Here is a 27,023-nt window from a genome sequence, read left to right as displayed (position 1 = left end):
CACCAAAGACATACAACAACTGCATAATTTGTTGTTGTATGTCTTTGGTGTTTTGTGCAGTCAAGGGCTAATTTCAGTGAGGTGCCTTTTCGATAAAACCGTTTAATGTCTTTAAAAACGCCAACGCTGAAAATGCTATATCCAGTTCTGATCATATTCTATATCTTTGACAAATGTACTTGGATAATTAAGCTGATGTTATACTAACTGAGCTGATTTAGCTGATATTTGCCTTGAATGGACGTAAAATTCCTTCGGAATTCTAAGTGCATGCAGTCCATCCAAAAAACAGACCAGCCAATAAAATTCTAGAATAAACAAACGTTGTTCTTATAAAAACAACAATAAAGGGATAAAGCCAGACCATTTTGCAACAACAAAATACTACGGTATCCCGAACAAACAAGCCACACTGTTCTATTAATAGACAAGGCACGGTCGACGAAGGGGTTTTTGTTGTAACAGACAAAACCAACTTACATGGTTATGCTACTTCGTTCAGGCTGAACGAAAGCATAACAAGTGGAGAAAGATGTAAATGTTTATAAGTGCGGTTGTAAGATTTAGAAGACTTTCCAAGAGAATTTTAGTTTTATTTAATTCTTTGGTTCCTCTTCTATTGAGCTCACGATCTCGTCACTTGGGTAAAAAAATGTTTTTGTCATAGAAGTTATTTTTAAAATAACTTCTGGGGAGAATATCCCAGACAAAAACAAGGGAACTGATGAGGATTGGTGGCTCTTTCCGAAACCTAGGTATTCCCTGCCTTACCCCCTGGTAAACATTACCATCGTTCTCCACTAATAAACAAACGTTGTTCTTATAAAAACAACAATAAAGGGATAAAGCCAGACCATTTTGCAACAACAAAATACTACGGTATCCCGAACAAACAAGCCACACTGTTCTATTCTAGAAATATAAAAAATAATTTTCTAGTCTAGCGGACCGACTGCGGAACCATGCTTAATGGTCCTGGCAAAATTTGCTCATTTAAATGAGTTGCAATTAACTTTTATCTTTCTCCATATATATGGCCCATCACAGGTAAAAGGCTACTGAAAAGGTACCTAATGACAGATCTATTATAACACTCAGTACTGCAAATACTCAAGTTTTCCCCCACGGAATGGGTTTTGATTGAATAGAGAGAAATGCTAGTTTACCAGAAATCATTCGAGAGTAAGAGTATTTTCATTGCCTTACAATTCGGTTGGATGTTTAAAACTCTGAAACTACGAAGCTACCATTTTGACTGAGTCTCCATAAAAAGGAGCCCATCGATTTTAGAGTCTTATCCATATTTACCTACACTTACCCACTGTAAATCGAAATTCGGAATCAAATTGGGTGCAAGAGCTTCTTGGAAAAGCTAAAATTTTGATGGTAAAAAAATGTTTTAAAACTCTACGAAAAATATTGCAGGATGAAGACAGATTACCTAGTGGTTGGAATCTCACCCAAGTCGCAAAGTCTTGAAAATAAAGTAAAACTTTATTTATTGGCAGCTAATGCTTCACTGCATGCAACCATTTGTACAAAAAGGATTTGAGGATTGACGCGCTCAAGAGGAGTTGGGCAATGTAGCTTCAACAAATGTGGAAAATGAAGCTCTTCTGGGATGGCTAGAGAAGTGACACCCGCTTCTACGCAAAGGGGACCTAATAGTATATACCTAATAGTATATTTGTGTACAGCCCATTGCCACAGTTATAAGAGCTCTGACCATAATTATAGCTCAGTATTTACATGGAAAATTTGTATATAATAGGAGATCGTGGGAATATCAACGTCCATTTCTGTTTGAAATCAAAATACATTTGTTCATTAGATATACTACCTTTCGCAATCATAGAAAACATAAAAACGAGATGTCGTCTTTTCTTTACCTTGAAAAATGTTTCCGCGCCATCGGCGTTTTGTGAAAAATAAAACGTATTTTCCATTTTTTTATTTTTAGAACAAAATACTCACACACTGTGGAAATTTCCCAAACTGTAGCGAAATTGTATATCTCAAATGTTTATATCTGTTTTACATCAAAAATGGGATTAATCCGAAACATTGAAGTCATACTGAATTTGATTCCAGCATTACTCTAGGGTCATATTGTACCATAAACAACATTGTTACCAAAAAACAAGTAAGCAAAGGCAAAGGCTATAGTCGTGCGGGGCCGAACATGCAATATCCTACAACAATACAATATGTTAGAAGCTCCTTATGTCCAAAGCCATTTTGAAGATTTTGCTTTTAAAATTATGCCATACAGCACTGCCCTGATATTGCCCTTGACCAGGGGCATTCGCCCACTATTTACGCACTCCATCGCGTTGTTAGTTGTTCTGGTCCATTTTAATATAATATAAGCCAATGTTCATCCAAAATGCTAGACTTCTTTCCTGTCCTTAACTCTCTTCTCATGTAAAATTCCGTGTCGATTGGTTTCAATTGTGTGATCAGGAAAATTGTTCTGTTTTTGGTTCATTTGAACCCCTAAATATTTCAGCGATCATCTCCAATTGCAAGAGGCCCTTCTGTATCTCCAAATTTAGACTCATCTATATGATTTGCTTGTCTACGATATTTGGCTATATTCGTCAACGAAATCCGCATAAAAAGCCATAAGTTCGCCTTTTGTGTATTTTGGATTTCGCTGGTAAGTTATATTCAGCGATTCGGTAGAATGGAAATGTTGCTATTAATTCCAAACACAAAAGTAGTGGTCCATTCTATCCGCTGTCCTAAACTCTAGGTTTCTATTTGTGACCTTTATAACGGCTGCAAAATCAGGAACCTTTTTAGTTGCTGGTCAATTTCAACCCCTAAATATATTGCGGACATCTTTATAAATAAAAGGCCTAGCCCTTCTGAGCCTAACCCTACCCCTTATGAACACGATTATTATCGTGAGGATCGAACGATAATTGAAATCTGCATATAGTAACCCCAACCTGTGTTGTACAAAATGTACACTTCAGTATTATAAGTCAAATTGAAAAAATCGCATGTGATAAAAAATATGAAAAAAATCACAAAATCTGTATTAACATCATTATTGCCATATTTTTATGCGATTTTTTAGATTTTATTCTTTTATGCCAAGAGAACATTCTGAAATGACAAAATTTGTCAAAATCCGTCAAGCCATTTTTGAGATATAACCATTCTAGCTAACATTCCCTTCTTTGTATAGACACATTGTATATATTTCGCTATATATATATATATCCAATATATTTACTATCGGCATCTACGTAACGGTCAGAATTGACCATTTCGCCTAAAATATTCGCGGTTTAATAAAAAATTTGACTTTTATTTAACACAAATGTTATGGTCTATTTCAACCACCAAATATTACCCGATAACCATCCAAATTGGAATGGTTCTGCCCAGCCCTAAGCTCTAGCCCCATGCTAACTTCCGCGTCGATTGGTCTATAATTGCGACCTGTAGAATAACTGCGAAATCAGGAAATTTTTCAGTTATTGGTCCATTTAACTCCTAAATATTATGCGACCACCCCTAAAAGCAATAGGCTTCTATTCTGACCATAACCCCACTTCCATTTTCAATTTCGTGAGGATCGGGCCATAATTGCGACCTGTAGCGTGATTACAAATTAACATTGACAGATGGACGGACACACATTGCTAGATCGACTAAGCTCGGCGGGATAGGAAGATCCAATATATTTACTATCGGCATCTACGTAACGGTCAGAATTGACCATTTCGCCTAAAATATTCGCGGTTTAATAAAAAATTTGACTTTTATTTAACACAAATGTTATGGTCTATTTCAACCACCAAATATTACCCGATAACCATCCAAATTGGAATGGTTCTGCCCAGCCCTAAGCTCTAGCCCCATGCTAACTTCCGCGTCGATTGGTCTATAATTGCGACCTGTAGAATAACTGCGAAATCAGGAAATTTTTCAGTTATTGGTCCATTTAACTCCTAAATATTATGCGACCACCCCTAAAAGCAATAGGCTTCTATTCTGACCATAACCCCACTTCCATTTTCAATTTCGTGAGGATCGGGCCATAATTGCGACCTGTAGCGTGATTACAAATTAACATTGACAGATGGACGGACACACATTGCTAGATCGACTAAGCTCGGCGGGATAGGAAGATCCATATATACTTTCCTATGTGGGAAACCAATATTTCGAGGTGGGAAACCAATTTTTCGATTTTTGACCCTATCAAACTTATAATAACCTTAACACATAGTGTTGTAGGGTATAACAATTTAAGTAATTGTTTTTGAAAAACAATAAGTGCCGCATTTTTAATTGGAATCACGGATACTTGACGCAAATTTTGCTGTGTATTTTACGTCTGAAATGTACCGGGCTTTGTCGGTAGCGACAAAAACGTTAGAGGTCGCAATACTGTGAATATGAAATCGATATTTCCTTTTTTTACATTTCTTTCCTTTGTTAAAGTTCATTTCACATTTTCGTAGACCAGAAAATGAGGTCCTGGGCTCAAATCTTGTTCTATGGATTGAAAAGGAAATCAATGACAAAATAACATTTTTATAAACAAAACATTTTTCGTTTCCAAATTTTCGCAGAACAAGAATTCAGCTCCTTGTTTGACAAAATTATAGATTGTCGGGTCGTTTATCTATTTCCTTTTTAGGAAATTTTCGTTGTCTGCCCTTCACGGTGGCTAGTGTACACCGCACAAAAGAATAGTGAAATACAAACAAGAAAAAACATTAAGTTCGACCGGGCAGATCTTTTAATAACCTCCACCTTAGGGTAAATGAAACATTAGAACCCATTACGACCCACAAAAACCAATTTTTATACAAATTCGTGGGAAAATGTGGCAAAAATCATCAAGATACCGAATATCGGGAGGTACCCTTATATGGGGGCTATACCAAAACGTGGACCTATACATACAATATTTCGCCACCGGAGCCAGAACTCATTATGACCAACAAATACCAATTTTTAGACAAATCCGTGAAAAAACGTGGCAAAAATCATCAAGATACCGAATATCGGGAGGTACCGTTATACGGACATCGTTAAATCGACTTATGTTGATTATGAATATATATACTTTATGAGTTCTACGACGAATATTCAGGGATGTTACAAACGGTATGACAAAGTTAATACACCCTCCTTTCCAAGGTGGAGGGTATAAAAACGGATAATGTTCTTAACTGTTATTCTAGTAGGAGTTTTCCCCCCGATGTTCCTTCTATCACTGTTCGAGAATTGGCATTGCAGATTTAGAAACTGTTTCATTTCAGATTCTCGTTCCGTGTTGCGAAGTGTAGAACTTAGAACCAACATTCACATACACAAACATATACACACAGATGATTGAAACGGCCAGATATTCGTCGTTCCATTATGCTGACATTGTGTGTTCGCCAAATTCGGAACAAAGCCTGAAATATTAACTTATTTTCCAACAATAAATTTCGGCATTAGTTAAATGGCTTTTTGGAGGACTGCTAACTTGCTATAATGTCCTCCTTTGCATCGGTGTTTGTCTGGCGGTGTGCGGTCACACCAAATGGAGCACCCCACAATCGTTGTGTTCGAATTAATAACGGCACTCGGAGACAAAAATTATTCAGCCACTCAATGTGCATACGCCGCAGCTAAATACACATACACACATGTCTTACATGCGTACGTATCCATCAGAATGGATGTAGCTCACAATTTATCTTCGGCTCTCAAGATAGAACCAATAAGTTCGGTCCCGAGTGCCAAGGGGGCCAGTATGACACCTCAAATTTCTAATTGTCCCTTGGGGAATGACAAACATTATTAGCCTGGCAGTCCAATTGTTTGTCCACTTGAAGTCCTTTCTTCCCAGTTAATATCTGCGGCAGCAACAGGTTAATAAGCCGAATAATTTGTATAAATACATTGTCTTAGTGGGGACGTGGGACTGGCGTTTCGAGAATTCTTCTGTGCCTGCTTATAGACCTCGCTCACTGCTGGCGGATATCTGGCCACAGCCAGATGGGTGGGGGCAGGTGGCTGCAGCCACGAGACGACACATCCGATACCCATTAGCTGACACAATACCAGCACACAATGGGATAGACTTTCCTGGCAAAATGACATTGTGAACAATTTAACTGCTTCGGTGGCTTTGTGTTCGCTATTGGCCAAATTGCCCTAAAATTGAGTGCATGCGCGTAGAAAGGCACTGGGGTTTGTATGGGACGTGTGGGACTGCCGGCGTAGAAAAGTGAGAATTCCCAAACAACGACCATTTTCATTTGTTAACTTTTTATTGTAAAGGGGATTTCCTTTGATTTTATTGTGCGGTTTTTGTTATTTGTCTTTCCAAGCTCACACCCGTCTGTTTGCCGTCCACCCGCCCTTCAGACTGGGAGGTAGTGGTTGGTAGCACAGCATACTTCTCGGTGGTCGTCCATGAAGTCTACACGGTGTAGAGAACGTTCTGGGCATGCGTCAAATATTTGGCGGGAACTCATCTGTGCACAAACACCACGGCAACATTTACACTCACACACATTCAGCTGACACGTTTAGCCATGCTAAGGCTGCATAACAGAATCGTCGTCGTTTTGTGACAGCCGACACAAAGTGGCAGCCAAATTGTGACGACAATCAATCTCAGACTAAGGACAATCATCGATGGGCAATTATCACATCTGCAACTATCACAACTAGCACGTGAAGCTGCACATTCCCACGTGTGAATCCGATCCTCATGCAAGTGGGTGGGTGGGATAGTGTCCTCTCCTCTGCCACAATAGCTACATCACTCCTGCCAAAATACTGACAAAGGACGAAAACAAAACACCAGCCCCTAATGATGCCAATGCCTGCACCCATCCACAGTCTCTCGCACAGGAATATCAGTCGACAGCAACAAAAACAGCCAGATGTTGTTGTGTGCATGTGGCTTGTATCCACATACCTATGCTAGACCAAAGCTATAACAAACAAATCGCTTACGCGGTTCCACCATCAATGCCCACACAACCGTGTAACCAGAAGGAAGGTGCCGTCAACCGTCTAACTCTACACGACTAACGCAACAACAACAACAGCAGCAATAACTATAAGAAACGGCAGGGTTGACTCGCTTTTTATGTTGGCTTTTTATTCGCATGTGCTACAGTTACAACCACGTCCGTGCGCTCGGTGGCAGTGGTAGTAGTAGTGGCAGCAAGAGCTCAGACCGATATACATTCCGGACAACCGCAAAATTCATTTCGTGTCGTTCGCTCGAGTGCCGCACACGAAACGTCTAAAGAAGCCCGTATCGGCGGTATTTGTTTTTAAAACGCGGTCGGTCTGAAAGAAGTGACAAGCCGACATCCAATGCAATTACATATTCGTTAAAAGTGCAAGGTCAGAAGCGGACAGTGAGCGAGTTAAACAAACGCACGCGAGTTAATGAATGTTCGCCACGGAATAGATCCGCAATATAACGGGACAGTGACTGAAAGTGCCCCTTTGATTCCGGGAATAGGGGATCGTTTCATACGGATTTCCATTTCGAGAATAAAGGAACGCTCCCTGCCGAACTGCGGGATAATCAGTTAAACAATTGGTACGACAATCCTCTCTCAAATATGCACACCTATTTGTAGTGTGGAATATTATACTTCGAGTTGGATTAACATTGGGGATTGAGGACATTGTCAGTGGATACTAATTTCAAAACCATGGCCAGATTATCGGCTTTCCGTTTACAAACATATGGCGATAAATTTGTTTAAACGCGAAAATGGTCGCGATAGACAAGAAATCTCAGAATTGTGTTAATTTGCCCCCACGTCAGTAGCTTTAATTCATAACGAATAAGTGATATGCTGCGGGGTCCTACGGATACTTACATACATATATCGTCGGTTTTATGCTGAGTTCCAAAAAATAATGTATTTGTATTGCTAGATTATATGTGTTAGATGTGTTTAAATTGACATAAAATGCCCTCCGAAAACTTCGGGGCGTATCTGTCAGAATGGAAAAGTTTCAGAGAGTTTAAATTCATATCTCAAACATGTATTTTAATATCATGGAAAATATCTAAAATATTTGCGCCGATACGTGGAGGAAACGGGAAAACTTTGTATGTATTCTGCAGACATTTGTAAGTGTATTCTGCAGACATTTGTATTCTGTAGACATTTGTAAGTGACATGAGGGACTTGAAAGTTCGTGCAGGTGCTTTTTTTTTTGTTGCCACAGACAATGAACTGCGGATCTTGCACTAATCTACCTCTGGTAGCAAATGTGCCAATATCGATGAAGAACGTATTGAAATGTTCGGAAATTCCCAAGGCCTATACGTTTCAATCGGCTATGAACGCTCATCTATATGGTATTTGTCTTTCGAGTAAAAAATAGCCCACTCTTGGATAACAAATCCGTGAAGATCTGTCGTAAACAAATATTCTTTTCGAAAATAATTACTAGGAAGAAAAATGTACGATGAGAAGTATGATCTCTCGTTCCAAATCAATAAGTAGATTGGAATACTTTTTAACAAAAGTAAACGATTCCTTCAAGTTATTGGAAGGTGTAGTTGGTTTATTTTTAACAATCATTCCAAATATTTATTAAGACTCGTTTTCGAACTTTCGATAAGGAGTTGAAATTAATTAATATAAGTCGGACGTTCTCATCATTACCTTCCTTCGGTCCCCGTTGATCTGAAGCCAATATTTTTCAGAAAGCTACATTCACCAGACGAACATTCCACGTATTTGAGGCACGTGTGTGTGTGTTTTTGGTCCATTTCATCCCTGAAATAATGTCAAATAGTAATGCAAAGGGCTTATCCTTGTTTTTTACCCGAACCACGAGACCATTCAAAAAGTCGTGGAAATTGCCCTCTAAATACGCACTTAAAAATGCTAATGGGAATCAAAAAAATATTTGCAGGCTTCAATTCCTGTATATATTTCGTTTTTATCCAATATCTGACTGTATACGTCAATGAAATCAGCATCAATGTAAGGGTTAGAAGTGTCCTTTTCATGAAAATTTCAATATCAAAAATATTTCCGGTTGAATGGAAACTCCGGCATTTTCACACAAAAGTTGTGGTCCACCCTAACCTCATGCAAAATTACTGCACTTTTTTCCAGATGTGATTCGAACCGCTTTAATTGTTATTCGAGAATTTCATTTGTAATTCGTAAAATTGTATTCGAAATTTGAAATATTTTATTTTTTTTCTATTTTTATTCGAATTATTCCATTTTAAATTCGAATTATTTCACTTGTAATTCGAAAAAGCAAATATGAAGCCAATGTAAAACATTTTTGCGATTTTTTGTCTCGAATTCAAAAATGGAATGAATCAAATTTCAAATGAAATAATTCAGAATTAACATCAAACGTTACGTTATAACAAATTTAATCCTCGAATTACAATTATAACGTTAAAAATGGTAATCGCGAATTAAAATTGAAATATTACGAATTACAAGAGAAATTCTCCATTTTCAAATAAAATGTTTCGAATTGCATTTGAAAAAGGTGTAGTCTGTGAAAAATCAGAAAATATTCCTGTTTCTTTTTTTTCAGGGTCTAGAAACAATATTTTTATGGGTTAAAAACGTTTTGGCCCAATCAAACGCATGATGCAGGAAGAGAAAGAATAAAATTTGTTGGATAGTTATAAATAGTTAGAGTATGGCACTGAACATGTTAGGGAGATTAATTAATCTTTGAATATACTGAATTGTTTTTAGAAATTTATGAACTATTTTTTTTTTTATTTTACAATGAAAATATAATGTTTTTATTTAACTATATGACGAGAAATATAAGTGGAATTTAACCATTAAAAGAAAAAACTTAGAAACTTTTAATTGAACATCATACATCCTTAATCGCAGTTAAGAACTCAATTAAATCATTAAGTGTGATAAACCGCTTTTTGGCTTCAATTAAATAATTACAAGAAATTTACCTAAGATTAGGTCGAAACTAATTGCAATATATCTCTTCATATTCGAGGTAGATTGAAAAATCAATACTTTTTGTATGCAAATCAAAAGTAATAATTAACTACAACGCTTATTTAGTTTGATCAATTTAATATTCCTTGATTTCATTCAAGTTAAATTCCTACTAATAGAATTGAAATAGAAATAATTTATGTATTTGTTCAGCATATAATATTTGAAAATTTAACAATTAAAATAAATGGTCAAATTAGAGAAATTTCTACGTCACAAAGACAAGTTCTGGTACTTCTACAATACATGAATCCAATTGTCATTTCGTTTGTATACGCTGGGTAAGGAGTTGAAATTTAATATTTTCAACGCGAATTATTATTCCGATCTCTTTCAAATTCAGAATTCGAATCCAAATTTATAATTCGAAAAAGCAAAAATGGAAGCCAATGCGATTTTTTTTGTTTCGAATTTTAAATGGAATAGTTTTTAGTACATTTAAGTACTTTGATATTTTCAACGCTAAATATTATTCTTTCAAATTCAGAATATTGTAAATAAAAGTTATCATAAAGTAAATGAAAAATGACGACTATTGGTTAATCACGCATAGTTGCAAATTGTTGCAGACAATTGTATCATATTTCCCTGTCGTAGGGATGCCTAACTAACGTGCCAAACACGACCAGGTATACTCCACGAAAGATGAAGAAGTTTAACATCTCTCTACCGATTTACATTTGAAACTATCCAAATGCAACTCAGAAAAAAGGTTTATAGGCACCAAGTCAATTTTATATTTCAAAATTATGGATTTTGGACATTCGCAGTGCTCCCGACAAGTTAAATAGGCCTTGTCTGATACTAAGGCTAATTGAAACACAGTTACAATCCAACTCAAAAACACTTTTTCTTTGAAAATTAATACTAGTAAAATACTGAACACATTCTACGAATGGGTCTGCTACAACATTCTTAGCCTTGGCTGATAGGTGTGTTATAACAGAATCTTATAAATAGGTGTGTGAAAATGTAGAAAATATATCTTAAAACGAACAGACATTCTACCTAAATAAGGGCTTATTTCTGGAAAACCTGTCTCAATTGTCTTATGTATACGAAATGTTAGATGCTCTCTAAATTCGTTCAGGAGATAAAATGTGAATGAGCGGTTCATTCTTCACTATAACTATAGCAGTACAAATAACAGCATTTCAGAAAAAAAACAATACAAATAAACATTTCATTTTGAGAATAAATTGACCTATTTGGTACAGAAGTCAATAAATTGTAAAATTGTGGGAAATCTACATATAAATATTTTCAGGTCAGGAAAATTATGCGGGCGAAACCTATAGTGTTTCTTGGTTGTCATGGATAAACTGACATGTCAAAGCCCAAGAGAAGTTTGGATAATTTTAGATTTTTCCCCAACAATTAAATCGAGGCAACCACATTTCAAATACAAATGCATTTTTTTCTAATTCACCCTGTCAAGTTTAACTACATTGAAAATAGATTCCCATCTCTGGGATATACAATGGATATACACTGGTGGCCAAAACTAAAGCAACTGAAATTACAAGGAGAATGAATGCCCTGTAACTTTTTTAAAAATTAAGAAAATGAGAAAGTTTTTCTTGTTTTAAATTAGGTACTTTATTCACTTTTTAAAAACCTAAAACCTAAAACATAAAACCAAAATTCATTTTTATATAAAAAATAATGTTTGGTAAAGTCAATTAACCCGATTTTGGCTTGGACAAAACAAAAGCAACTCTGCTGTACATTCATATAACCGCTGCAATTTCAGTTGTTTTTACTGTGATATTTATCGCTTTTTGCTTTCTTCGACAATTTCGCTTGTCATAATTCCTTTTTGAGAAGTTTTTTACAACAGTATGTGTTTTTCTTTTCGTTTTTTAAGTACTGCCCAAAAAAAAATTTAAAAATGGCTAGAAGCAAATACAGTACCTGAATGAAACAGCAAATTATCAGTGACTATCAAAACAACATATCACAGAAAATGATTTCCGAGAAATATTTATGAAATATTTATTTAATTTATGTGATTTCATAATTATTTCTATACTAAGTCGGTTTTTTGAAACTGGATCAGTAGTAACAGTCTATAACGGATGAAGACCGTGAAAAACTTCAGCCCGTACTGATCCACAAATTGTGAGAGAAATAAAAAACAACCATTTAAGAGTTCAACTGGATTTGTGAGAGAGCAATCATTGGATATAAGCTCGAGATAAGTGCGTAGACGAGTAGTGGCAGCTGGTCTGCATGACCGTAAGACATCAAAAAACCATTTATATCTGAAAAAAAGCAAAAAGGCTTTCGGAAACCATAATATTAAGTGGAATCAAGCTGAATGGAAAAAATATTATTTCTGGGATGAGTCTACGTTTAATATTAAAGGCTCAGACGTGAAAAATTTTACGGTGAGAAGACCAAAAAATGAAGGACTCAAGCGCAGTGTTGCAAAGGTACAGTGATGCATGAGGGAGGGTCAAAAATGGCGTGGCGCTGTTTTTCTTTCTATGGACTTGGGCCTATCCATAAAATAAAGAAAGTTGTGGATCGGTTTGTTTACAAAGATGTGTTGGACATCACGTTGTTCCCTTACGCTGAGTAAAATATTCGACTGATTTGGGTGTTTCAGCATGACAATTATCCCAAACTTGTATCAAAACTTGTCAAATATTGGTAGCGGGAGTCAAAAATTGATGTTTTGTTATGGCCGGCACAATCACCTGACCTAAACACCATAAAAAACCTTTGGAGTATCGTAGATAGGAAGATCAAGCGAGATTCGGAAATAAATAAGCACAACTTTCAATGCCTCGTAGGTGTGCAGTTGCTATCAAAAATAATGGTTGCGTTATCGACTAATAGCCAAACTTTAATTATTTTAAAATTAAAAATCAAAAGTTGCTTTAGTTTTGACCAAGCAAAAATTGGGTCATTTTAGTTTTCCACATATTATTTTTTGTTCAAAATTATTTTTGTGTTTTTATTTTTAGTTTCTTAGAAGTGAATTAAACCTCTCATTTAAAACTGGATTTGTTTATTTTTGTAAAAGTTACAGGACATTTATCGTCTTTGCGATTTAAGTTGCTTTAGTTTTGGCCACCAGTGTACATTTTGACAATCAGATGTTGTCAAAGGTAAATAATTTGGAAAATTGGTTTCGCGTTCTTAAATTCTTATCTTTACATATTGTGTTGATTGTGACAACCCCAGACAATACTAATTTCACACCCCTACATAATACCTCACGCATGCATTCGACGTTTTACACAACATGAGTTGTATCATGGCCTGTATAAGGTCGGCCAGTGAGCTCATCTAACAACTTAGTTTGATGTCAATAGACACATTGTGATTTAATTAATAAGAATGGTGCTGAACCTTATATAGACCTTGTTCTGAATGTTACAATACAATAAAAAATGTGGTCCTGAACGATGAGACAATTTTATGATCTATGATCTTTTATTCGCAACAATATTGGACGCAGTTCGGCAAGATAATTACATTCCATCCGATTTTTATTTGATTTTAGGTTATAAATGGTATGTCAACACTGATATTTCATCTGTAGCATAATCGAGAGGACTTGAAAGAGAACTGCTCCGTATTTGTCCGACACAACTCCCCGAACAGTCTCCGTCGCGACAGAAGTGGACGACACAATGCCAACAACCGTTAATCACACAGCCCACCAACAGAGCAGTGCGGCCAACAGTCACAACGGCGATCATATCAAACGACCCATGAACGCCTTCATGGTTTGGTCAAGGGGACAGCGGCGCAAGATGGCTCAGGACAATCCAAAGATGCACAACTCCGAAATATCAAAGCGATTGGGAGCTGAGTGGAAACTGTTATCAGAATCAGAAAAACGTCCATTTATAGACGAGGCGAAGCGCTTGAGGTAAGCCATAACATTTCCCCTATGTCCTTCTCACCTCCTTTCCTTTCTGGCGTCAGCGGATGTTGCCAAAATAAATTTCTAAATGTTTTGCAACTGATGTCGCCAAAGATCAATGTATTTAAAGTAAAATATTTTAGGAGTTGTCATCCGTTTAATGCCACACGACATCCTTCCATTGAAAGGTCAAAATGAATTTTATTATTTCGAGGTATAAATAAATAAATATAAAATATATTACAGCTAGGTTTCCACGATTAAAATTTTCTCCAAAATGCTTCAATTGTGTAAATCTACCTTAAGTACACATGCGTACACGAGTAAAGATTGTTGTACCCTTTCGGAATAGTTTATTGAGTAAATTTAGCTGGAAAAGTATTTTCTGAGCTGAATTTTCGATTGAAACTACGTTCCATAACTCTGTCAGGCCGGAAGAAGTAAAAGGTACCAAATAAGGATAATCTAGAATTGATAGAATTGTGTAGGACTTTAGTCATCTATGCATCAAAAACATTTCAAAGGCATCGTGCTTATTCAGATGACATTGTTTACAAATGGACATGGCAGAGGACACTAAATTTTTGGTCCTTAGTTTCTAATCAGTTATCCTTAGTTTCTCCCACTTATAACGATTTTCATTCATAACTTCATTTATGTTCTAGCTATTAAATTAATGCACGCCACAAGCTGTCTTGTCTTTTTTAAATGCGATTTCTCTAAAACAACCACTTATCTTTCGGCTACGGCTAATTTCCAGGCAAATTTGTGGGATATCAGCTTTTAAAATTTTCTACCTTCTCATTTTCTCCTGCTTATCAATTGATAGCGCTGGTTGTGTCCGTGTCGACCATCTGCGTCTTTTCAGAATCAAACAATGGATCGAACCCCTAACAAAAGAGTTCTTTCATCGACAAATCAAATCAAAGAACAATGATCACCATTGAATTTGTTTCTGTTTCATATCTTGTTGTTGTTGTTTTCATTTTCATTTAATTTTGACATTAAGACAATAATTGTAGACTGATCTATTGTTCGGCCAGGCGACTCATAACTTCGCATTACCTTCATTCATATCTAATGCAAACACGCACGACACCATCAAGCTCATTAGAATAGCTTCTACGTGTGCCAGGGGACATAGGTGTGCATGTATGTGTGTGTGTGTGTGTGTGGCTTAAAAATAAGGAAATTTACTACTTATCACCGAAGTGAGAACATTATAGGGTGTTCGTTCACATTCCCATTGAATTCAAAAATAAGTCAAATGAGCGCATATGTATGAACATGTGTATCGCCAAATTCGAATACTCGAGTCAAAATATGGAAGTTTTCAAACTCATAAATAATAGACAGTATCCTCATCAAACACGCATTCAGAACCAAAGATGTGTTCTATGTTTGTATGTAAAACGCGTCAAGTGTATAAATAAATAACAAAATGTACTCACTCTACATGTCATTGCGTTGCTGTCATCCATGGCAGACTTCTCAATCTGGGATACATTTTGAGAATCAGATAATCGCCAATTAACTCCGCAATACTGAAATGAGAAAAAATATGAATTAGTTTTTCGTTAATGTCATAAACGGATGGTTTGGGAAAAAAGAAAATCCATTCAGTCTAACTAACGCCATAGAAAAAAAAGAAATATCACGACAGCGGAAACTCTTATCTAAGGTCCATAAAGTGTCAAATTTAAATTTTGCAGTTCTTCCTTAAAGATGAGCGCACAACTGGAAAGAAATGTAGATTTCTTTCCGACCAAATATTTTGCGATTTTCGCGCTTTTTTGAGGGTATAAAAATCATGGCCGAATAAAATCTAAAACAGAAGACTGAAATATTATCCCGATAAGTCATGTAAGGTTTGATTATGAAATGGTGGAATTTTGTTTCAATGTATAATTTTGCGGCATCTAGAACGAGTATGAAGATCGACAATATCGCGACTGGTTTTTGTATAATACTGGTAGAAGATTGTCACCTCGAACTTGGCCTTAATTTCATTACAGAAAATTGTCAGCGAAAGATGCCATTTTATACAGAATCTATAAAACAGATATTGTAAAGATTTTTTCAACATTTTTCAGCCAGTTATTGTGGCGTTAAAGACTGGCTTGAAATAAAACGTTATTCGAGAACCACACAAGAACTAACAGGACCGAGAATGTTTCCTTAATTTGAAGTTTTTATAAGTTTAAGCTTAAGACAAGATAAATAAAATTCGTCTTCCTAAGATATGGGTACTTTAGAAAAGTTTTGCCATATTCGATTTAGCAATTGAGTAGACCTCTATTGTTTTGCCATGGTTTTTTACATGCGGGTGTGTCTATTAGCATAAATGCAATAAAAAATTTTTGATCAGTAGACCTATCCTGTAACTCTTTCCACGATAACCGATTTTTCCCTTTATGATATTGAAAACAATTGCAAAACCTGTATATTCCTACAGTTTCTGGAACAGGGCAGGCAAAACTAATTTTAACATCTTTTCAATCGATAAACGTTACAGAATAGGCCTACATTTTGAATTACTCTATTCTAAGGACATAAAACTACAATGATTGGAAAAAAATGCATAGGCAATGGCGGACATCATCGAAGACAAAAATAAAAATTAAAAGATACGGCCTCAATAATATGTGTTTCTCTTTTTTAAAAAGTATGCCTCTTCAATATTTTCTTCATTCATTTGAACACCAACTGTTTCTGAGAGGGCAATAACAGCTTGCACAGCACTTTGATTACCTGTGCCACTAAGTCCGTTTATGACACAATCATTTTTGACCCGTTGGTCATTTAACATTTTCACGGATTCCTTTAATGTTTTTATTTCCGATTTAAGGATTGTATTTTCTTTCTCTACACTATCTATTCTTTTTGTATTAACATGAATACTCTTCATCAGTTCATCAAATTTACTCGACATGAATTCAACTGACTCTGTGAGGCGATCAATCTTATCAAGTTTTTCCTCCATACGTTTTAATTGATTTGTTATCATAGTATCCGGTTTATCATCACAAACTTGACAAATATATTCGTCCTCTTCATGTTTTAATAAATGCTCATACTGTTTCTTGTCCAATTTTGTACATATTATATGATAAAGTTTGGAGCATTTATCACATTCAATATAATCATCTTTATCTTCATTTATATCAAGTTTACAGTGAGCACAAACTATCTTTTTTGATCTCAGGCTTCTACGGCCAGTATTTGATGGCATTTTATTTTATTAATTAATATAGAAGTTTAAAATAAAAATTGAAGTTTGAATAATTTTGTTTTTTTTTTTTTTATTGTTTTATTTGAAATTTTTATTTTGTAATGTATTCAAAATCTTTGCATACTTTTAGGCACATGTATATGTATATATTCACCACATATTATTAAAATTCAAAAGTAAAAATTTGATGTTTTTAAAGCATACTTTTAGGCCGACATTTGATTAACAAATCTGGATTAAAATGGCTAATTGTTAATGCGCAGTTTTAGGATGAAAGTGTAAAAAAAAAAAAAAAAAAAAAAAAAAAAGCTTTTTACTTTTCTCTTTTTTTAGCACAATGCACTGCTTCACACATAACATTTGGCATAAACTTCAAAATGTTTTACTCTGTGCACTCTCTCAATCTCTCTCCACTATTTTTGTGTTTTTTTTTTCTTATGCTTTCGATATTTGTTTTAAAACACATGAATGTTTTGGTTAAAATGCACTTATTATCATTTGAATATAGAAACCAATTTCTCTAGCTGCACTAGCAATCATTTAATGGTATATTTATCAACTTTTTATTGTTCAAATATTTTACAAACCGTCTCAATTTGCTTATTTATTGGAGCTAGGAAAAAAACACGTCCGATCGCTTTAACTTCTCGCTTCGTTGCTCAATGTCTGTTAGACTATAATGTCTGTTAGACTATAACAATGCTATGTCATGATAATGGGACCAACGACATCTACCGAATCAAAGCAACAATGCAATGCAATTTGGGTAGTAGGGTCCTATAAAGCATTTTACCATAGTGAAAAAGTAAATCTCTTAGAAAGCTAGACATGAAATGTCAAAAATCAATGTCAACAACGTTCCAAGTATTCAATGGGTAAGATCATGCCATTGATGTGCAAAACTGCCCAAAAAACAGCGTTCGAAAATAAACTTTACCAAACGTTTGCAATCGTTTTGTTCCGTATTTTCTTGAAGAGCGAAACGAAACTAAACACAACCGATATTAAGATAACGGGACTTCTTTTGTATTTTGTTCTGTTTGCGTAGATAAGTGGAAACAAAAACAAAACTGAAATGTACTCTGCTGGATGACGCAACATTGGAAACGAAACAGTGTAAAAACAATATTTACAATCACGACTCTAAATATAGCAGTCCTCATTCTGCACAGCAAACGTTTGGATACGTTTCTCGGCGATTCGTTCGCAACGATACTGCTCGGCAAATCACAGCCGAAGTACATTAAGGCAATCGTATTGTTTGTGTACTTCTGGTATTGTTTTGCTTGAAGTACAAAACGATTGAAAATATTTTTAAAGTTTGTGACTTCGTGGGATCATTACGTTATTCGTTTCGTTTGTTTTCGTTCGCTGCCCAAAAACGTACGTTAATGGCACAGTTATACGCGTATTCTCTTTTCTGTCTTTTCGTCAGCGAGTTTGAATGGTGGATTCTCGGTTACGCTCTTATACTCACTCTCAATTGAGTTATACACATCATTGGATCATGCCCTACATAAGGTCTGCCAGTAAGTTTGAAATTCAAACAGAGTAAGATCGCAACAGGCCAAAAACTACTAAGTTTATTATCAAATTATTTCCAAAAGTACTCTTCTTGGCCGACCTTATGTAGGCTTTGGGTAAGATATGTGAAAAGCTTTTTATTTTAGTTGAAATAACAATATAACTGTTAGGGACACACTACCGACTGTTATGGATTTTAGGAATGTATTTCGCTCAGATCAAACGTAGAAAGTGCTTACCAAGTTCCGCCGACTTCATCATGACGAAAATTTAAAACGAAAACTGACAGACTCCATTTGACTGGCAAATTTTTCCTGGTGGTTTAAAAGGTTATTTAATTTCTAATGTGTCTTTATTTTTTATAAATAAGGCTTTAAAAAATTATAATTTTTCTTATTTTTTAGGGTCAATGTGATTTATACCTTGTATTTCTACTTATGGAATTATTAATTATCCTTTAATTTTGGGGAAGATAAGAATTAAATCTTTTGATCAGGGTTGATCTGAATATGTCCAAACTTCAATGCTTCCTTTATTCATGGATTTTTGAAGGTCTTGAAATCGCCGCAGCATTTTTTGTGATTATTTTCAGGAGCATACTTGATAAGACTTTAACTAATTATGATCATTTTAATCTCGTTACAGAGCCTTGCACATGAAGGAACACCCCGACTACAAGTATCGACCTAGGCGGAAGCCCAAGACACTAAATAAGTCACCCGTACCAGGTGGACACAACAACAACAACAGCATAAATGCGAGTAACAGCAATGGACAAAGCCACGGCGAATCACATGTCGGTGGAGCAAACGGCCTGTTACACAACCACCAGCGAACTAGCCATCAGGGTGGATTGCCAACACCTTCAACCATCGTTGCGCAGAAGTATTCCTTCGGATCACCTTTAGAACTAACTTTAAATATGCCCCCACGACTTTCAAACGCCTTTCCCGCCGCTCTCTCACACTACCCCCTGGACCCAACAATTGCCCTCGACTTGCAGGCCCGTCTTCAGGCGATGTACGCTGGCAGTTTGTACCACCCATGGCGCTATTTCGGATGCACGCCCCTCATCAGCCCAGAAACGCCACCCTCTCCGCCCAGCAGCAACAGCACCGGGGTATCCTCGTTCGGCTGCATCAAGTCCGCGAAATCGTCACCCACATTAGCAATGGCCACGACGCAAGCGTCTGGTAATATCATTTGACCAACTCCATTGCGTTTTGGTGCTGCCGAACCTGCCGTCTAAGCCAAAAGCATTAATCATTTCTACTCGCTTGTCCAATGCACATCTGTGGCAAGCCCGGGAAATGTGTTTCCGAACGCTGAAAACTTTTTTCAGACCCAGTCCCTCTTCTAATTTTCGGTATATTTTGAAAAATGCATGCTGCACGAATCTTTTCTATCGCAATTTCATGTCGGATGACTTCAACTGTCACCTGTCAACTATGAATTGTCTGTTCATTAAAATAGTTCCCATTAACGCTGAACCAGTTGACACTTGGACATGGACAGAGTCGTTCGATTCCAGCGATACTGAGCAACGCCATCCCTCCATATTTACTAACGACTGGCTCTGAAGAATCATTTCAGATATATGTGTGTATTTTTGCGACAACATTTAATCCTTGAATGCCGTCGAACGTAATGCGTGCGCCGACTATCGTGGAAGTAATGCTCCCGCGGAAGAACGGCTATCATTCTCTAACTAGAATAGTAAAAACTTCCGTTGGATATAACAGCCATATGGACGACGTTTTGAACTAACGCTGTGCAAGCAAGCGTCGTTCGGCAAATATGAGTAACAAATGTCGAGTGAAAAACTTCTTTGGGCACCAGTCATTTCCCATGGAAAGGCAGTGGTCGGTTAGTATTAAGTGCACATTGTGTATGCATGCATCCATACATACACACACTATCTGGTATCGGAGAACACATCGTCTAATGTATATCCTAGGCGTGTAAATTACGTAACGATGCATATTTACATTTGTATATATTTTTGTGATAATGCCAGTAAATAAATTTTAATCACCTTTTTGGTTTTCAATGTTAAGAAGCCCCTGCTTGTGTTTTATTTCGAAGTTCTGCTTCGGGCAGAGTGGCGGCGAGAAGGTCACAGAGCTCATACACGACGCTTGCAGATGAAATAGTACTCAGAGGACAGGAGCATTTGTCTGCTTTATTCCACCGCATACCCCCGTCCCCGTCCCCGTCCCTGATTGATGATAGACCATCGCGCCTTGGCGGAAGAAGCGAACACAGAAAATAAGGCAACTGTCATCCGCCTTTCGACTCGGGATGACAACATTATGTTTCTTGATGCGTTCATTATTAGGTTAAATTGCATTACGAGCACTCTGTGTGAAAGTGATTGGGCTGCACACACACACACACACACACACACACACATACACACTCGCCAATCTCGTCAACCTCAGTCGAGCAGCCAGCCAGCCAGCCAGCCAAACAAAAAGAAAGAGTCTCATTCATACATTGGGGGAGGATTTGGTGCGGCTGTCCCCGTGGCACTTGTCGCACAGCAAATAAACACTGGCGTTTAGCGTGTCAAATTCAATTTAAACACCCACTTGAACGCGCACTCATCTGTGGGATTACAATTCGTGAGCAGTGGAACGGTTTGAATGATTACTCCTCATAATTCACCCTCGTTGCATTTCAGCCAAACCGAGTTAGCCTGTTGACAAAAATCAATGCTCGATGCGGCAATGTTGCCCGTAGGCCCCGAATGTTTGTAGCCACAAAATACCCCAGCTTATATTTAGGATGATCAGTGGAAAAACAAATTTGTTTCTCCCGCTCCTTTAGAGAACATTTTCATAAAGGAAATTGGTAGGAGGAGCTGGCGTGGACATGTGACAAACCCAAACACTCTAAGCGATGAGCATCAGTTACTTTCCCCGCAAAAAATTAAAACCTTGCAATACCTAGGAATCCCTTCACGAGTGTGTTTTCAAGCAGTGCAAGGTAAGGCATGACAAATTGAGTGGGATAGCAACAAATCATGCATTCATTACTTTTTTAAATTGTCCAATATTTAATTTTCTTAAAAATAGTTCACTGGAATTACGAAAATAGCAAGGGCGCTTATGTTTAAGTTCTCAATATTTTACTCAAAAAAAAACTAAGATTGTGGCGGGGTTTTCAGATATTTAGCTGAAAAGTTAATCCGAAGACAATATAAAACTCCTTTCGATCAAATAACGATTTTTGTTTTATTTTGCGTTGGCGAATAAAAATTAGTAAGGAAATAACATATCGTGGAGTGAATTTTAATTACAAGATAAACCGGATTCGGAACACACAACCCAATAAGTCTTGTAATATATAAGTCTTGTGTATCCTAACGGTGCACTGTCTTGTAAAAATAATGATTATTTGGTTTTGAATCTGGGCCCCAAATCTCCAATTGTTACGGATTTAATAGTTATTGCTTTGAAAAAAAAAACGTTACCAACAAACTACTACGTTTTGGACGAGCTTCGAAATTTCGAGAGACTTAGCAGTAATAGGAGTTTACTTGATCTGAGTGACGTATGCCTATTAAAAAATAATACAAATTGACTTATCATTTGGCTGTAAAAGAGCAAGGAAGTATTTGATCAGGTCAAAGTCTTGGGACTCTGTATAACAACATTGGTTATTTATTAACAATTATATTTATAACTTAAAATTACCGATAATTATACTATTATTAGCTTACTTTCTCTTTGTTAATTATGTTAGCAAGGTGTCTTAATACCAGGGTGTCTACAAGATGACACGGTACGGTTTACAAGGTGACACGATCAAATTCTCTTAATTACAAATATTAAGTGATCTGCTTTTGTTCTGACGGACATATACATTCAGAAAAGATTAATTTCTAAAATATTCTGAAATATGTTTTAATCTTCTGTTCTGATGGGTTTCTCGCAATAGACAGTGTGACAGCAAGAGAAGAAATACGCCAATTCCATTTTATTAAAATAAATACATAAACAGTCCATAAAGCGGAGCCATTTGAATTGGCTCCTGTGTGACCTTCTTGAATTAGCAGTGCTTAATACTATTGTTGTTGTTGTTTTTCTTTTTAAACAACGTTTAATGTGAGTTGTGGAAAATGGCAGTGTTTGCCAACGTGTAAAGCTGGGAAGACAATGGTTTCGAAGAAGGCACCAATCCTCGACTCTATGACACTATCACACACTCACCAATATGCGACGCGTTTCGTCGTTGGTTAAGCTACTCCTCAGGCATATTTGGAACTGACGATTCCGAAACTATGAACTTGACATTTTCTCCAAAAATCAATAAACCTCGTGCCTACAACAACAAAAATTGGGATCAAGCCTCTCAATGAAAACGTGAATTTCAACATAGTTCTGCAAACTACTGCAGCGAAATTTCACCTAGCCGGCAATTGTAAACCGAACCTAATAATCTTTTGTGTCGTGTCACTAGTGCCTGGAAGCCATTCAAATCGCAAATATAAGCAGAATACAGATGTAAAAATCTCAGATTAAGTATTAAAGGATACAAATAGACAATTGGAACATACAATATAATCTTATTGCCTTAGAAATCTCGAGGTCCTAATGACAAAGTGTATCTCTTTGTCCTCTTCTTTATCCGGACATGGGATTTTCTTCAAAAAGCGATATGATATTGAATACATTTTGTAACAAAAACGAACAACCCAATGGAACTTAAGCGAGGACTCAAACAAAACGACACGGGAGACGAACATGACTCACAAACCGAAATGAGAAACACCGAAAGGCTGTGGCATCCTTCGAACTCGAGACGATACATTCACATTGGTCTACATTGTATTTCAGGACAACCCCGTTTATATAAGGATATTTCATCAATATTTTTAATGGAATAATTTGCCTGACCCATTGCCATGGCCCTCTCTACTCACTTTGGGGTATTAACCCTTAACATTAGGTAATGGAACTTCATGATATCCCCTTGCACAGTTAGGAGTGCAAGCCTCTACCTATGACTTGATTAAACCCCATAAAATTAGGTTGTGCGCATATGCAAGTTTCTTATAGTCCCTAAATAAATTCATTTTGATGAATATTTCCTTTCATGCTGGAAATAACCTATTTTAGCTCCTACTTTTTAAAACATTCCGTTGACAGCTATTTTGTAGACGTATGTCGCCTACACACACAAATGTATGAAGACACATGTGTAGTTCTCTAACGTATTGAGAACTATTAGCAATTGTTTATTCGTTTGTTTTTTTTTTAATATAAATTCCTTCTTAAAACTTAAAGACAAAGTAAATGCTGCGTGGCCAATAGAAAAAACAATCGCTTCAATATCCCAGCAAGTCAAAATGCGACAAAATGGAATTGAAAGTATTAGGTATCGACAACATTTAAAGTCCTGGAGCTATCAGTCAACAAAATGTTGCAACAATCCTGATAAGAAGCTCTCCCATTCATGACGTACCCAACAATTGTTTGCCCAATGACGTTTCTCCCAGCCAATTCTATTGCTTCTTTGTCTGTGACAATAGCACAAGGTCACTTCCACAAGTGGCAAGGTGTAGTCATGATTAGATACTCGACCATCGAAGACCGAGTGTGGCATTTGTGTGGCACTGCCAGGGCACCGGGAGGACAGCAGCCTTCAAAACCCCAGCCCACCCACGCGCCCAAACGAGTTTTTGCAAAACGAATTGCCAGTTGTATTTGTTGTCGCACTCCTCTGGTGCGAGGATATCAAAAGTTGGGAGAAGTGTGAAATGTTACCAAAATATTTACACACAAATGAAGATATCATCGACCGACAATGGAACGGGTGGGGGTCAGTCAACAACTGTTCCTCTCTTTATCTTCTGTATTCAATTGTGTTTTTATGACTTCGTGGGAAGGGGGCTGCCACGTCGACTGCCTGCGGTTGTGCGAACACCAGACATCTATGAAATCATGGCTGTGAGCAAAGCATTAAATCGTGGGCAAAGACTCGTCGCTGGCAAGCAGTAAACTGAAGCTGAGAACATTTCACCGGCTCGTAGGACACTGAGTAGCAGCCCTCTTGCCAGGAGGGTGGGGGTTGGTTGTTAGTGCCCTCATCTTAAGCTTACCACAAGACAGTATTTGTCGTGTTTGAGCAAATATTTGACTTGTAATGTTGTGTTGGCGTTCTGCGAGATGAGGAACGGAGCAGAGCGGAGCGGAGAACTGCTCATTTGTATCGCGACATGTCCTTTCCTTCTCCCCGCCTGTCTGTGCACACTCACATCCGCTCCGATAAAAGAAATAAATATTATTGTGGATGTCGTGTGCGTGTGCCTCGGTATTATTATATTTCCCTCTGTTTTCTTTTTGTGACAATGTGGCTGACTGACTTTCTATTGAATATTTTCTTTTGCCAATCTTTGGGATCAAAGATGACGGTGGTGGTGGGGGCAATGGAGAGGCATTTCCCAGCAACGACCGAGTATAAATCAAGGCGAAAAGGTCTACTTTTCCCAGCACATTTCAGTAGAACTGTAACAAATAAATGTTGTTTCTGCTTCGATATCCTTTCAAACTCGTTTTGTTCAGGAAATCAATAGCACTTAATAATCAAAATCCTTGCGTTCACACTCGAACTGCTTTCCGTTGTTAATTCCCCTCTAAGTATGAACAAAAAATATCTATCCCCTTAGGGTATCGGACAAAATTGCAAAAACTAGTGGATTCCTACAGGATCTGGAACAGACCAATTGCAAATTACGCCAAAATCTGATATCTTTAACATAAAGAGACTTTGCGGTAGCTATATCTGACGGGATTTTTGGCAGATTTAGCTGAAGCGTGTGTAGGATGAATGTGGTCACTCGTACAAAATATCGTTGTTATTTAGGAATGCACAAATGTAAAATCTGTTGAAACATTATTATGGCAACTATAGATAAATCTGAACCGATATTCATGCAATATTACAGACTGACTGTATCGGTTATATATCGCAAAAATCCTTCCTAATTATACAGATATAACGCATTTGGAGCACAATGAAACAGGAATTGGAGGAAGATAAGACGTGCGATATGCAACATGAATGAAAGTGCATTTCATGTTTTCATTTATGGTGCGCAATGGAGGTAGAACTGAAAATATTTTGTTGTTGTTTTTCAAAACAACAAGTTAGAAAATATAAGTCGGATTTGTCGACAGATGCATACCCTCAGCCAATGTTCGATTGTTTAAACATATTTTGACTTCTGTTATGATTATTCAAAATGTTGACCCTCTATGGAGTAGGTTCCGAAGGAATGGGCCATATTGTCCATTTCGTATTAGACCTAAATAAATATCGTATAAATATTGCGACGTGCCAGGTTTGGACTTTACTTTATTTGATTTTTAGAAAATGGAAAATCGGACATGTATCTCCAATTTTATGCGAAATCCTAAATTCCACATTCATCTCAGGTTTCTGGTTGAGGGAAATTTTTAAATGAAGTAAGTTTTATAGAATCGATGACTTGTTTCGCAAGCTATGATAGATAAAAGTATTGAAAATTGTGACCCTTGTTGTGGGTGAGGTACCAGAAGTAGTTCACAGATATATATCATCTTCACTTGTGTCATCTTGTGGTAGCAAAAATGTTTGTGTGTGTTTTGTTTTTCAAAATCTTCAACCCTATGTGGGGAGGTACCAAATGGAATGGTCAGATCTCTGCCTTTTTATAACGGATCTTGTGTTGTTGGAAATATTGAGATGTGCCAAGTCTGAACGGAATAGGATGTTAATATCGCGTTTTATGAGCTCAATTGAGTACAAAAATTTAGAACCTTTGTGGGGGAGGTACCAGAAGAGTGGACCAATATATTCTGTGCTGTGTGTATTTGAAGGCAATTGTCCATTTTCGCACCTGACCTAGCACTGATGCAAATATTAGGATTTGCAAAGTTGGAGCAAAATCGGATTGTTTTTCTTTTCTTTCAAAATTCAGACTTCAGCAATTTTCTTTTTCAGCAATGCCTTTTCGGTCAGTTTTAATATTTTTTCCATCCCATCACAAAGGAGGCGAATTAAAGCGAATTTGCTCTATTCCAGTATCTGCAAGAATCTACAGGTTTTGCAATATGTTTCGATATCATAAGGAGAAATTTGATTATCATAGTGAAGACTTGCAGTTCTGGAACAGTCCAATTACATGCCATCTTTGTACACGCACATTTTTGTCAAAATAGAAATATTTACTGATTTTTAGTTACTTAGAAATATTTACTCTAAAAATTTCAGACTGCTGTCATTTCTAAGCCACTCGTCCGACAGCTGTTAGAATTATTCCAGAGACAGCACATTATATTGTTTACAAGCGTACAAAAGCATTCTGGTGAGAATTCTCCTGAAAAAAATTGTT

General features: G+C 36.8%; 2 protein-coding genes across 3 annotated transcripts in view; one reads left to right on the top strand and one right to left on the bottom strand.

Moving 5' to 3' along the window:
- Positions 1-27,023, bottom strand: part of LOC101901235 (uncharacterized) — a 187,548-nt gene that overhangs the window by 123,290 nt on the left and 37,235 nt on the right. For both annotated transcript variants that reach the window (XR_009341914.1, XM_059120749.1), the window contains exon 11: positions 15,339-15,431. Coding sequence is in view for 1 of the 2 variants with exons in the window: in XM_059120749.1 (XP_058976732.1) it covers positions 15,339-15,431 (93 nt within the window). In the remaining variant the exon portion in view is untranslated. The remainder of the gene's footprint in view (positions 1-15,338; positions 15,432-27,023) is intronic.
- Positions 6,968-20,702, top strand: LOC101901509 (transcription factor SOX-2). Its single transcript, XM_005177191.4, has 3 exons — positions 6,968-7,585; positions 13,522-13,893; positions 19,289-20,702. The coding sequence occupies exons 2-3, from the start codon at positions 13,652-13,654 to the stop codon at positions 19,848-19,850; spliced, it is 804 nt and encodes a 267-aa protein (XP_005177248.1). The 5' UTR covers positions 6,968-7,585; positions 13,522-13,651; the 3' UTR covers positions 19,851-20,702.

The sequence above is a fragment of the Musca domestica genome, unplaced genomic scaffold, assembly GCF_030504385.1.
Source record: "Musca domestica strain aabys unplaced genomic scaffold, Musca_domestica.polishedcontigs.V.1.1 172, whole genome shotgun sequence".
Taxonomy (NCBI): Eukaryota; Metazoa; Arthropoda; class Insecta; order Diptera; family Muscidae; genus Musca; species Musca domestica.
This window is presented reverse-complemented; position numbering and strand designations above follow the sequence as displayed.